This window comes from Dipodomys merriami, unplaced genomic scaffold (genome assembly GCF_024711535.1).
Source record: "Dipodomys merriami isolate MVZ:Mamm:240054 unplaced genomic scaffold, mDipMer1.0.p SCAF_1, whole genome shotgun sequence".
Classification (NCBI taxonomy): Eukaryota; Metazoa; Chordata; class Mammalia; order Rodentia; family Heteromyidae; genus Dipodomys; species Dipodomys merriami.
Window position 1 is genome coordinate 129,011,461 of NW_027202270.1, and position 13,939 is coordinate 129,025,399.

Below are 13,939 nucleotides of genomic sequence, written 5' to 3' on the forward strand. Positions count from 1 at the left end.
AGAAAGCGCACTGCCAGCATTATTGGGCTATAAATTTATGTTCACTGGAGGCAGCTTTTCCTCTAATTGATCTCGTTACTCAACTAATGTTAAAACTTGCTATTTGTCCTTAGGAAAACAAGTAGGAAAAGTAAAATTCAGAGGCTAAAAAAATGCTGTTATGGTATCCACCATATCATCGATAGCAGCTTCTACACTCCTTAGTTGTTTGCTTATTTTCTCTGTCATTAGATACTTAATCTTCTTCCTACAGCTGATTTTGCTTTTTTGCCAGTCCTGAGGCTTGAACTCAGGGCCTGGGCACTGTCTCTACTTCTTTTGCTCACGGCTAGCTCAAGCCACAGCACCACTTTTGGCTTTTTCTGTGTATGGAGTACTGAGGAATTAAACCCAGGGCTTCATGCATGCTAGGCAAGCACTCTACCACTAAGCCACATTCCCAGGCCATAGAACTGATGTTTTCTTTTTTCTTTTTCTTTCTTTCTTTCTTTTTTTTTTTTTTTTTTTTGGGGGGGGGGGGTCTGGTCGCGAGGCCTGAACTCTGGGCCTGGGCACTGTCCCTCAGCTCTTCAGCTCAAGGCTAGCACTCTACCACTTGAGCCATAGCGCCACTTCCGGATTTTTTCTTTTTGCTTATGTGGTGCTGAGGAATTGAACCCAGGGCCTCATGCATGCAAGGCAAGCGCTCTACCACTGAGACACCTTCCCAGCCCCACAACTGATTTTTTCTACCTTCATTGCCATTATTTCTGAAGAAGAGTGAGCTGCCCAGGGTAACAACGACAGGAATCACAGAGGCCAACAATTTTCTGTGTGCTCACTTTAGTTTTATTTTTTTTGCGGTCGTGGGGTATGAAGTCTGGGCCTGGGCGCTGTCCCTCAGCTCTTCCGCTCAAGGCTGGCGCTCTACCACTTGAGCCACAGCACTTCCAGCTTTTTCTGTTTATGAGGTGCTGAGGAATCGAACCCAGGGCCTAATGCATGCAAGGCAAGCGCTCTACCACTGAGCCACCTTCTCAGCCCCAGTGTGTGCTCACTTTGTGGGAAGTGCTCTGCATGGCTAGCCTCCTTTGATCCTTAAGATGTAATGGTCTGTAGAGACCTACTGCGGAGAATACCAATGGTGTGCTGTGTGTCTATTCTATAGATAAGGAATCAGAAGCACCAAGTGCAGAACTGCCAACTATAAGCTGGCTTTCCAGACCTCACTTTTTCCCTTCTTTCCTTTTTCTTTCCCTCCTTCCCTCTTTCTCTGAGCTTTTACTCAAGGCTAGCACTCTACCACTTTGAACCACAGATCCACTTCTGGCTTTTGTGTGGTTAATTGGAGATAAGAGTCTCACAGGACTTTTCTGCCTAGGTTAGCTTGGAACCATAATCCTTAGATCTCAGCCTCCTGGGTAGCTAGGATTAAAGGCATAAGCCATTGGCATCCTGTGCCCCTTGGGTTTTCAACTCTGGGTTTGAGACTACTTCCTTCCAAAAAGAAAAAGGAGGCTATGTTGTTATACTTTGTAGTGCTTGGGCTTGACTCAGAGGTTGTGTATGCTAGGCTAGTACTATACCAGTGAGCTACATATCCAGCCCAGGGACATAAGAAATTCTTGGACTGGGGATGTGACTTAGTGGTAGAGTGCTTGCCTTGCATGCATGAAGCCCTGGGTTGGATTCCTCAGTACCACATAAACAGAAAAAGTTGGAAGGGGCTGGGAAGGTGGCTCAGTGGTAGAGTGCTTGTCTTGCATGCTTGAGGCCCTGGGTTCAATTCTTCAGCACCACATAAGCAGAAAAATTCAGAAGTGGCGCTATGGCTCGAGTGGTAGAACACTAGCCTTGAGCTGAAGAGGTGAGGGACAGTGCCCAGGCCCAGAGTTCAGGCCCCATGACTGGCCAAAACAAAACAAAACAAAAAGTTGGAAGTGGTGCTGTGGCTCAAGTGCTAGCCTTGAGCAAAAGAAGCTCAAGGGCAATGCTTAGGCCCTAAGTCCCAGGACTGGCAAAAAAAAAAAAAAGAAAAAAGAAAAAAATTCTTATTGAAACTCTTTTCATGGCTTGAGTTTAAAACCTAATCTGTACTTTTACTAGATTCCATTTCAAAATTTTTTCTAGCCTTTCACTAAGGGAGGTACCATCTTGTCCTCCCTACTTTCCCTTCTCTTCCTCTGCCCAGTGCTTGGCTGCTTCAGACTCAGGCACTGACAGGAACTCTGACTAGTGTGCATTGAATAGTTTTTAAAGCCTGGAAAGCCTATATCTATAATTAGCCTGAAAAAATACTTTGAATATAAAGTAGGGAGTAGAAATAGAGGATTAAAAATGGAACCTACCTTCCAACAGAGACTTTTCAATTTGCTTCTCTTTATCTTTCTTTTTGGCATTTACTTTGGCCATCTGTCATCTTTTAGGCTAATATTGTTGATAAATGACTGGAACACTGTGGTAATTCTTCGCTGTTCTATTGGCTGATGCTTAATTTCTACATGAGATAGTTCTTTGGCCCAGTGAAGTACAAGTGGACTGGGACAGAAGCCCAGGAAACTTCCAGCTCACTTCTTGGCTCCTGTCCTCCTAAAGCTCACTCAGTATTTTGATCTAGCTTCATATATAAAATGGGCACTAGTTAATATTTGTGATGATCTTGAATAAAATAGTGTGTGAGATGTTTATAACCTCCAAGGCATTAGGAAAGAGCAGTTATTTTGCTTACTTTTGACCTCTTGGGCAATGGGTTGGTTCTTTCCAAGGTTTTCTGTGGTGAGGGTTGGCACAAGTTGGGTCAAGGTCAAAGGCAATGAGCAGAAGTTACTAGAGTTCCTCTTCCATGTTGGTGCTTGTAAGAAATATGCTATAGCAGCGAGGATCCTGGGAAGGCAGGAGAGGAAGCACCAAGGCACAGACTGTCTGCTGAGGGCCTTCATGTCACCACCTTCTCTCGTTGGCAGGCGCTGAGTGACCGCTTTAGCGGTGAGATCCCTGATGACCAGATGGCGCACAGCTCCTTTTTTCCAGATGAGTACTTTACCTGCTCCTCCCTGTGCCTCAGCTGTGGGTAAGTGAGGCCAGCTGTGCCCATCGCCCACCTTGGGGCTAGAGACTGAGTGGTACTTGCAGATTGGTGTGCTTTACCCAGAGTCTGGGTAAAAGGTTTTTATTCCAGTGATGGGGGTGAATCAGGTGCATTGCTGACCAGTACCTAAGTGATCCTGATGGTCCAGGGACCATACTTTGAGTTAGCAAGGGCTTCAGGGGTACATGGTTTTGAAGGATTCCTTGAAGGGTTTAAACTATGGTATGGAGGTGAAGTTGAGTGGTTTTTCGTTTGGGCATTTGTTATAGAAGACCTTGGGTTGCCTGCTTTTCTTTCTTTTTAGCCACAGTTTTCAATCATTTATTCAGAGTATTCTTTTTATTCACTGTGGTGTAGGTATTGATTGTAGGTAATTCCTTCCATTATGCAGACAAATGCTTGGAGCACATTTTCCAGGGAACATTCAGAAAGGAGGCCAAGGCCCCACCTCCAAGAGATTCCTATTTACAGGATCTAGGGTGTGGCTTTAGCATTGGTGTATTTCAAAGGCTACTCAGATGATTCAGTTATGTAGCTTAGACTAGCATTCTGAATCACATGGCTGGGCGGGACCTGAGATGCTTATTAGTCTTGACCATGCTTGAAGGTGTTGCAGTGTTACCAATGTTGGACTCCACTTGGTTTTAGAGGGATCAGAGGGGTGATTCTCAGATGTGAGTGTGTATCAGAAACCTGAAGAGTGTGTTAAACGATTGTTTACCTTCACCCCATTTTCCTCATTTAGTATGTCCAAGGAAGTACCTAAGATTTCACAATTTTAACACATTCCCAAATGTTGCTCTGGTGTTGCTTGTCAGAACTTAACCTTAAGTATTACTGTATTAGTTTAAGCTGTTGATAGCTATTAAATTACAGTTTGACTTGTCTGATGGGCCCCAGGGATTTAAAGGCAGCATCAAGGTCAGATTGTAGTCTTCCTGTTCTGCAGACACTGCCCCAGTCCCCTTGACATTGAATTGTTTTCATCCATATCAGGACCCACTGCCTTTGTACAAGCCCACCTCTGTCATGTATGGCCTTTGGCATCGTTGAAGTCCGTAGGTGGCTTGCTGGTACTAAAACCACCTCTGATTTTGTGTGTGTGTGTGTGTGTTTTTTAAAGGCTTTGGATTTTACAGTTGTAGAGTAGGAGAACTAAGGATGACCTTGGAGACTTCAGCTTGAGGAATGGAATGTTAGTTGCCAGTGTGATTTACCTTCCTTATTACTGATCCCATGAACCAAGAATGAGGGGCTTAAGAACTGTTGGATAATTACTTTCCAGTTCTAACTGAGCCTCAGCATGGTTTCCAAAGTTTTTTCTACTATCACAGTGAATTTTTAAAGTTGTAATCTCTGTTTTGCCTTGTCAGGATGGCCCAGTTCATTGTTCATCTGAGTTTTTCTTATTTAGTGTAGGCCTTCCTTTAATGTTTTGCCAAGTTTTTGGAGTTAGTTTTTGTTTAGCATTTTGGCAGCCTCTTCTGGCTTAGTTTTCTCTCTCTCTTTTTTTTTTTTTTGGTGCTAATCCTGGGGCTTGCTTGTACTCAGGGCCTAGGCACTGTCTCTACGTTTTTTTTTTCTTCTCTACCACTTGAGCAACAGCTCCACTTCCTGCTTTTTGGTGATTAATCGGAGATAAGAATCTCATAGACTTTCCTACTTGGGCTGGCTCTGAACTACGGTCTTCTTGAGTAGCTAGGATTATGGCAGTGAGCCACCAGTTCCTGACTGAATTTTCCATTTTATCCTTTTGGATTTTTAGTTTCATAGGATCTGTTTGCTAGTACTAGGCTTGAACTCAGGGTTTGGGTGCTATCCCTCAGCTTGTTTACTCAAGGCCGGCGCTCTGCCACTTGAACCACGGTTGCACTGCTTTTTAGTGGTTCATTGGAGGTAAAAGAGTATCAAGGACTTTTCTGCCCAGGCTAGCTTTGAACCAAGATCATCAGATCTTAGCCTTGAGTAGGTAAGTATACAGGCATGAGCCACATGAACCCAGAGGTGTTCAGATTTCATTTCTGGGTAAGTTGTTGTCTTTTGACTCCTCCAGGTCGATTTTGCCTTTTTCCCTCTTGCTTTTTCCCCTTACAAAGTAATAGTTGTTCTACCTCTGTCATGCTGTTGATTACAGCAATCAGAGAGGAACATATGGGTGAAACACTCTTTGTGCTAAGCACCAAAGCCCAGTTAGCGCCCAGCTCTGTTTTCAGGCCTGTGCCTGGCTCAGGATCAAACTCTACTGGGTAAGTGACACTGGCTCTCTAGTCTTCTCATTGTCAGTTTTGGGCTTCCCTCAGGGCTGGCTGTAAGAACAGCATGAATCATGGAAAGGAAGGAGTGCCTCATGAAGCCAAGAGCCGCTGCAGATACTCCCACCAGTATGACAACCGGGTTTATACCTGTAAGGTGAGTCTTTTACACCTCTCTTTCCTTTAGTGGCCATCTTGTTAGGTGTGCTCCTATTGGAAGGGTTTTCTTGGGCTGCCCTTTGTAATACGCTAAAGTATTGCATTCAAATTGAATATTTGGAACTTCTCAGCTCTCACCAAAGGAACTCACATGTCCTCATTGTCATGGCCCCTTTAGTTTATTAAAACAGCTTCTGTTGAGCTCATTTATAAGGATCATATACACGGACCATTCATTTTCCTCCTAGAAGTGCTTTTCAGGAAATTGGTTTTGATGGCTTTCTCCTGTGTATGACAGTAGAATAATTTTGAGCTTTGTTTTAGGGCTGCCATATAGTTCACTATTATCCAGGGCTTCACTGGCTTCTTTAAAGAAATGAACTTCCTCCTGAGGTGCTGAAGTCAGGGCGCAGACCCCCCCTCAGCTGGTGTAGTTTCTGGGGTTGCAGGATGGGCAGAGGCCCTGGGGTCTAGAATAAGCTGGCAGAGTGCTTCATGTTTCAGGCCTGCTATGAGAGGGGCAAGGAAGTCAGCGTGGTGCCCAAAACATCTGCTTCCACTGACTCTCCCTGGATGGGTCTTGCAAAATATGCCTGGTCTGGGTAAGTTTACCAACAGAGCTAAATGGTATATAAAGTTTTGTCTCCCCAGCGTATATCTGGGAAACACTATTTGTCTCTCTTGTAGGTATGTAATTGAATGTCCTAACTGTGGTGTGGTCTATCGGAGTCGACAGTACTGGTTTGGCAACCAAGATCCTGTGGATACGGTGGTGCGGACAGAGATTGTGCATGTGTGGCCTGGAGTAAGACCTGTTCCATTGATTTTCCTCCTCCTTTCTCTTAGACCATTCAATTATTGGTATGTTAGGAGAGGTGGAGCTTGTTTTGAAGGAAAATAAGCCATGAATTTCAGTGTATCAGTGATTTAGAAGTGCTCTGGGATGGATGTCAATTGGCTGATGCCTATAATCCTAGCTACTCAAGAGGCTGAGATCTGAGAGTCATGGTTCTAAACCAAAGTAGGCAGAAAAGTCTTATGAGACCCGTATCTCCAATTAATCACACAAAAAAGCCAGAAGTGGAGGTAGGAGGATTCCTTGAGCTCAGAAGTTTGAGACCAAACTGGGAATATGGCATGGCCCTGACAAAACAAAACAAAAAAAAAGCTGGCGCTGGTGGCTCACCCCTGTAATCCTAGCTGCTCAGGAGGCTGAGATCTAAGGATCACAATTCAAAGCTAGCCGGAGTAAGAAAGTCAATGAGACTCTTTTTTGTTATTGTTGTTGTTCGGTTGTGGGGCCTGAACTCTGGGCCTGAGTTCTGTCCCTGTGCTCTTCAGCTCAAGACCAGCACTCTACTACTTGAGCCACTGTGCCACTTCTGGCTTTTTCTGCTTATGTGTTACTGAGGAAAGGAACCCAGGGCCTTGTTGTGCAAGGCAAGCATGCTACCTCTGAGCCACCTTCCCAGCATCCACGAAACTTTTTTTTTTTTTTTTTTTTTTTGGTCAGTCATAGGGCTTGAACTCTGGGCCTGAACGCTGTCCCTCAGCTCTTCAGCTCAAGGCTTGCGCTCTACCACAAGCCACTGTGCCACTTCTGGCTTTCTGAGTGATTTGTTGGAGATAAGAATCTCATGGACTTTCCTGCCCGGGCTGGCTTTGAACCGCAATCCTCAGATCTCAGCGTCCTGAGATAACAGGCATGAGCCACTGGTTCCTGGCCTCCATGAGACTCTTATCTTCAGTTAACCACTGGAAAAACTGGAATGGTGCTGTGGTTCAAGTGGTAGAGCACTCGCCTTGAGCTGAAGAGCCGAAGGACAGTGCCCAGGCCCAGAGTTCAAGTTCCACAACTGAACAACAACAACAAAAAAAGTCACTATTCACATTTGGTGAGAGTTTGTTCTAATTCAGCAAAACACTAGTGCAGCAATTTGTTCCTTGGTTGTATTCCTCATAGTTCTTTTGATTAGGAGAGTACTTTGCTTTTGGTCCGTCCATCTATCATTTCAGCATGTGTTGTTAAAGGACTGTGTGCCCTGAATTGTGCTAGATTCTTTGGAAAAGAGAAATCATTATTCCCAGAAAGTTTTGTCTAGCAGGAAGTCAAACCCATAATAGCTATTATACTCACAGAAATCAAATGCCTAGAGATGGCTGGTAGCAGAAGAACTGTGGAATAGGGAGAGGAGGTATGACCTTCTTTATTGTAGGGACAAGTTAGTCCTGAATTGAACAGCTGCCCACCAATCAAGTTTTTGGATTACTTTGATTAGAATATGTCAGTGCTGACCAATTGCAGACTGCACTGTCCTAAGGCCAGAAAGCTTTCTGGTCTGTCTCCATTTTCCCCTGCCAGGGAGTTTAGAGTTTTGTGTTGGCCACTAGATACCCTTTTCCTTCTCATCCTTTTCTTCCTTTAATTCAGAATATGATGGGAGCCTGCATTTTCTTTTCAGACTGATGCATTTCTGAAGGACAACAACAATGCTGCCCAGCGCTTGTTGGATGGGATGAACTTCATGGCTCAGTCTGTGTCTGAGCTCAGCCTTGGGCCCACCAAGGCTGTGACTTCCTGGCTGACAGATCAGATTGCTCCAGCCTACTGGAGACCCAATTCCCAGATCCTGGTATGGTATGCCCAGATACCCCTGCATTTCCTGTTACAGCCTATCCTGCTGATGCCACTTTGCCACATGCTTAGTTAGTTCAGCAAGGAAGGGCAACAGATTTTTCCCCAGTGCAATTATCTCTAAGAGTATAGAAAAGAGAAACTTTGAAGCAGCTAGGTACCTCGTTGCTCATGGCTTTCCTTTTGTGTTATTCTGCAAGTATTTTATCGTGTGTGTGTGTGTGTGTGTGTGTGTGTGTGTGTGTGTGTGTGTGTGTGTGTGTGTGTCAGAGGAGGGAGGAAACTGGGATTTTTAGGTCAGAGCAGACACTCGTGTCACTTGAACCAGCCCACCACCCCTTTTTGGGTTAGATATTTCATTACTTTTAAAAAATATGTAATTCCATTGTTATTAAGGTGTTGTACAGAGATGTTACCATTTCATGTCTTTTTTTTTTTTTGACATTTACCACTTCCTTTGCTTTCCCCTAGTTTCCCACTCCCATCCCTGCCCACAACTTGCATAGTTCATTTTCCATAGAGTGTATATTGAATTGGGTTGGTTATTTTCAAGATAGTCTCATTTTATGGCTGAGCTGTCCTAGATTGTGATCTTCTTCTTTTTGCTTTTCTGCATCACTGGGGATGACATGTATGTGCTACAGCACCCAGACATTGTGCTTCCCCAGACACCATTGTACCCAGCATGGGTCAAGATGGAGTCTTAGGAATATTTATGTTTTGTTTTGTTTTGTTTGGGTCTGGTCGTGGGGCCTGAACTCTGGACCTGGGTGCTGTCCCTCAGCTCTTCAGCTCAAGGCTAGCGCTCTACCACTTGAGCCACAGTGCCACTTCTGGCTTTTTTCTTTTTGCTTATGTGGTGCTGAAGAATCGAACCCAGGGCCTCATGCATGCAAGGCAAGCGCTCTACCACTGAGCCACCTTCCTAGCCCCATGTTTATGTTTTTATTGGGCTAGCCTTGAAACACGATCCCTCAGTATCTTTTCAAGTAGCTAGGATTTCAGGTTTGAGTCACCATGCTCAGCTTTCCAAGCATTTTCCTTGTGGTGGGTTCTAGCTTCCTTAAATGTGAGGGCCAGTTAGTATTTCTCAGATGTTCAGGGCCATTGATACAGAGATGGAGAAGAGTCATTTAGGGTCATCTTTAGCTTGATCCATAAATCTTTAGGATGCCACAAATATGCACCTGACTTCAGCCTTATCACCTTGTGTCAGGAAACTTAACCCTGCACCCCTTTCCACATTCACATCATTCTTGTTACCAGAAAATTTGATTAAAACCGACTTCCAGGAGTTTCTGGTTGCTTTTGGGTCTTGTTGCCTTTTCTTAGTTGAACAGACATGTAGGAGTCCTACCTCTCTGTCTTGTTTTGGGCTTGAAACAGAGCTGCAACAAATGTGGGACGTCCTTTAAAGACAACGACACCAAGCATCACTGCCGGGCCTGTGGGGAGGGCTTCTGCGACAGCTGCTCGTCCAAGACTCGGCCAGTGCCTGAGCGGGGCTGGGGGCCTGCGCCTGTACGGGTGTGTGACAACTGCTACGATGCCAGGAATGTCCAGTTAGGTAACGTGGGGCAGGAGCTGCAAGGGTGGAGGGGGAACCACCCTCCTTTGTATTCACTGTGAGTGGGCAACTGGACTGCCACCGCCCTAATCCTGCTCCTCACCACATCACACTCCTGAGGGCAATTACTCCTCTGGTAGGACTGGTCATCCTCTAAGCTCTTTTGTCAGTGAGTCTGCAGGTACTGTTCCTCTGAAGATTGAGTCTGGCTGAGCTGTGGAGGTGCTTCTGAGGGAAGGAATATATACACATAGTCATTGGATTCTGGGAAGCCTGCAGTTCATCAGCAGCCTGAGTCCTTGTCCTGGGAACCTCTTCTTTTTTTTTTTTTTGGTCAGTCATGGTGCTTGAACTCTGGGCATGGGTGCTGTCTCGGAGCTCTTCAGCTCAAGGGTAGCTCTCTACCACTTGACCCACAGCACCACTTCTACTTTTTCTGTTTATATAGTGCTGAGGAATTGAACCCGGGCCTCATGCATGCAAGGCAAGCACTCTGCCACTGAGCCACCTCTCTCCCCTCACCCCCCTCCTTTTCTTCCTTGTTTTTGATGCTGGGCATGGATGCTGTCCCTGAGCTTTTTTGGTCAAAGCTAGTCCTCTGCCATTTGAGTCACAACTCCACTTCCAGCTTTTTTGGTGTTTAATTGGAGAAGTCTCACAGACTTCCCTGCCAGCCAGCTTTGAGCCGCAGTCCTCAGATTCCAGCCTTCTACATAAGTAGGATTACGGGTGTGAGCCACTGGTGCCTGGCTTCCGAACCTTTCTTGGTGACCTTAAAAGAGTCTTACAAATAGTTCTTGAATATTGGAGCTAAAGGACAGCAAATGTCATTCAATTTCCGGGCCTGGCTGAAATTACAGGACAGCATAGCAGTCCAGGGAGTAGACTTCGAAGTGTCATGCTGTGGCCCTAATTTTTCCATTTGGGAAATGACTAGGAGGCAGCAGGTTTTCCTTTTTCCTTATTTCTGCAGATGTTACCGAGGCACAGGCAGATGATGAAGGTGGAACACTGATCGCTCGGAAGGTGGGCGAGGCGGTGCAGAACACTCTAGGAGCCGTGGTGACAGCCATTGACATACCACTAGGTGGGCCTGGCATTGCTTCTCTTGGGGATAGCGTATGTGGGATGAAGGGTTTCCAGGTGCCCTGGACTGTTTTCACAAATGCTCGCCCACCTAGATTGAGGTGGGCAGTAAGGAGTCAATTAAAATTTTACATTTGCTTGTTTCTGCTGAATCCCTTAGTAGCTTCCTGTTTATTCCTGAAGGCCATCCTCTTCAATCATCTATTTATGCATAACAATTTTGAAATGTAAAGGCCTCGCTACCACTATTTTATTTCTTCTTACAAGTGTGTGAGTCTAGAAGTCAGGAAGGGTAATTATTTAGCTCCCAGTAGCGTTGCCTAAAGTTACTGTCTGATTTCCTAGGATGGCATATGTCAGGTGCTCCCATGGGACAGTTGGAAGTGGGCAGTAGAGCCCAGGTTTCTCAGGCCTTTCCACATGGTATCTTCAGTTGTAGCTGGCCATAAATGGTGGTTGAAGGCTTTAGGAGCTTATGTTTCCAGAAAGAAACAGAAAGTAGACAATGTCAGCTTCTTTGCAGTCCAGGCTTGCAAACTGGTAAGTGTGTTGCCGCCACAGAGCCTACCTAGATTAGGGCAGGAGTGAGTAGGGGTGTCACAGATGGGAGGCATGTCAAAGAACTTGAACCTCTCTTTAGTGCATTACAGCTTGCTGTGAGTTTAACATGTAAGGTTGTGCCCCAGCTGCAGATATGAGTGTAAACTACTGGCAAAAGGAAAACCATTGGTTAAGAAACCAACCAATGAGGACCAATGAGGCTTTAGCAGGGTTGGGTAGGTCTGGTAATAGTTTGGCATACTGTAGGGGAGAAATCAGCTCTCCAGGTAGGTGATTTAAAAAAGGTTTGGACCACATAGCTCACAGAGTGAAATGATGAGTTTTTAACTCCAGGGTATAGGAACAAGTAGATTTGCCCTGCCATGAAGTTCAGGGGTACCTGGCAGGGCAAGGGCTGCTGTTGGCACCTGACAGGCTGCCTCTACATGTAGTAAGTGAGCCTCTTGGCTCACTTGCCACGATCTGCCAGGCCCCAGGGTGTTAGCCATGTTATTTCTTGTCATTCTCATCTGTCTTGGAGGGGGGTTAAAAGTGAGTAAGCCCCTGGGCAGTGAGTGCAGTAACAGCTTCTAATCCTGCAGCTTGCTGCTAGTTCACTGGTGCTCAGTGGAGTATGGGTGCAAGTTTGTCTCATTCTAGGCCAGACTTGCTTTTAGTTGTTCCAGCAGGTCTCCGTGGAGAACTTAGTAGGGATGCAACTGTCAGTGCCTCTGCCCAGCCCCAGAGAGTGTCATCTGCATGGTCTGGGATTTCTAAAAGCACTGCTGGCGATTCTGGGTGCACAAGCCAGTGTCCGAGGAGGCCCTCTTGCCAGTCTGGGTTTGAGTGTCCTGACCATCGTGGTTCTCCCCACCTCAGGCCTGGTGAAGGATGCAGCCAGGCCGGCCTACTGGGTGCCTGACCACGAGATCCTGCACTGCCACAACTGCCGCAAGGAGTTCAGCGTCAAACTGTCCAAGCACCACTGCCGCGCCTGCGGACAGGGCTTCTGTGACGAGTGCTCCCATGACCGCCGGGCTGTCCCTTCTCGTGGCTGGGATCATCCTGTCCGAGTCTGCTTCAACTGCAATAAAAAGCCCGGTGACCTTTAACCCCAGCTCCCTCTCCGAGTCCTTCACAATTCCTTAGGTTCTCAGGGTTAGAAACAGAAGTCATTTGAGGTAGGCCCTCCTCCCGGTCACCTGTTGTGTATGTCCTCTCCTCTCCTCATCCTGGGGCCACTTTTCCTCCATGGGGTGAGCCTGGCGGCAGGCCCGAAGGCATAAACCCCTCAGGGCAGGGGACCGAGCAGCTCACAGCAAAGGGGCATGAACCTGAATCCGTTGCATTAATTTCAGTTAAGAATAATAAGTCTTACCTATCTATGTATTGCTCAATATATACAAATGAAAGGGAACTCTGGGAGTGTGTTAAGGCTGCTGCTGGCTGTGCAAACGCCCCCGTCTCCAGTACAGGGCTAAGGTGGCCGTGGCAGCAGCAGGTCTTTGCACAAAGACGAGCCAGATCCAGAGCCTGTAGCTGCTTCTCTCTCAGCCCTGGCAGCCTCTCCCTCCTGGTCTTTTCCTTTCCCTTGCTGCCTGGATAGTGAACTTCCCAGGTCCTCCTGCTGGAAGCAGCCTGAAGAGAGCTCCATTGGGCCCAGGAAGTTGAAGCCCATTGGTTTCAGCCTGTTTTAGCCAGAGACCACCCTGCTTAATGTGCCACCCACTAGTGTGGGTGGAGGGTTGGAAGTGAGGTCTTTGGTCCTGAGAAGGCCAAATGCAGATGCTGTGGCATCCCTCAGCAGGAAAGGATCAGGGTGATCTGGGTCTTCTCCAGCAGTGTCCCTGGTCATTGACACTGTGTCCACTAAGCTTTCCTAGAAGGCCAGGCCCTGCTCCTACATCAGCACCTGCCACCCTTGGAGCCCATGACCTAGTGAGTGTCACACTAGAATTTATTGCTTAAAGTGTCTTATTCTTTGTTCCCAGACACACAACCTCTCTAGCTGTTGAGGGGTGATCATGAGAAAACCTTCAAGGGAAACAGCACAGAATGGACTGTTTGTTTTTTTTAAAGCCTATATAAATATTTCATCAGATCATACAGAAAGAAATTCTCTTTGGCTTTTGCAAGAGAAGTCAAATGAAAGAATGTTCTCTCATCAAGAGCTTGGACATGCATAGCTATCATGACTGGAAAGAGACTGTTGTTCAGAAATCCTCTCTTCAGGGTGGAGTTTTATCTTCAATGGCCAAAAAGGAATTACAGCAACATAGTTCTTGACTGAACTGGTGGGTGGGTGGAGCCTTGGGGAGGTGCATGGGCAGTCCTTCCTGGGGTGAGTATCCGTGTGATGTGAGCCCTGGTGTGGGTTGGTCCTTCTTAGACCTGCTCCTTCCTGCCTCCAGTGACTGAGGCCCTATTCTAGAACTGTGTATCAAATTCACCATCATAAAGGAATCTTCCTGCTGAACATGGACTGTGTGACTCTTTCCTCATAACTCCATCAGTACACTGTGCTTACATCTCTCTGCTGTTGGTGGAAACATACATAACTCATGACATGGCAGTGCAGATGCCAAATGGGAGGCTTATGTCCAGAGGCAACTGGAAACACTGCTCTTTATTAC

At 46.3% G+C, this 13,939-nt stretch overlaps 1 protein-coding gene across 2 annotated transcripts in view; it reads left to right on the plus strand.

Annotated features, from left to right (window-relative positions):
- Zfyve1 (zinc finger FYVE-type containing 1) overlaps positions 1-13,782 on the plus strand; it is a 60,669-nt gene extending 46,887 nt beyond the window's left edge. For both annotated transcript variants that reach the window (XM_070030870.1, XM_070030879.1), the window contains 8 exons: positions 2,943-3,049; positions 5,368-5,476; positions 5,983-6,080; positions 6,166-6,283; positions 7,941-8,111; positions 9,500-9,680; positions 10,654-10,767; positions 12,186-13,782. In XM_070030870.1, the coding sequence (XP_069886971.1) occupies positions 2,943-3,049; positions 5,368-5,476; positions 5,983-6,080; positions 6,166-6,283; positions 7,941-8,111; positions 9,500-9,680; positions 10,654-10,767; positions 12,186-12,418 (1,131 nt within the window). In that variant the 3' untranslated portion in view covers positions 12,419-13,782. The remainder of the gene's footprint in view (positions 1-2,942; positions 3,050-5,367; positions 5,477-5,982; positions 6,081-6,165; positions 6,284-7,940; positions 8,112-9,499; positions 9,681-10,653; positions 10,768-12,185) is intronic.
- The last annotated feature ends 157 nt before the right edge of the window (positions 13,783-13,939 follow it).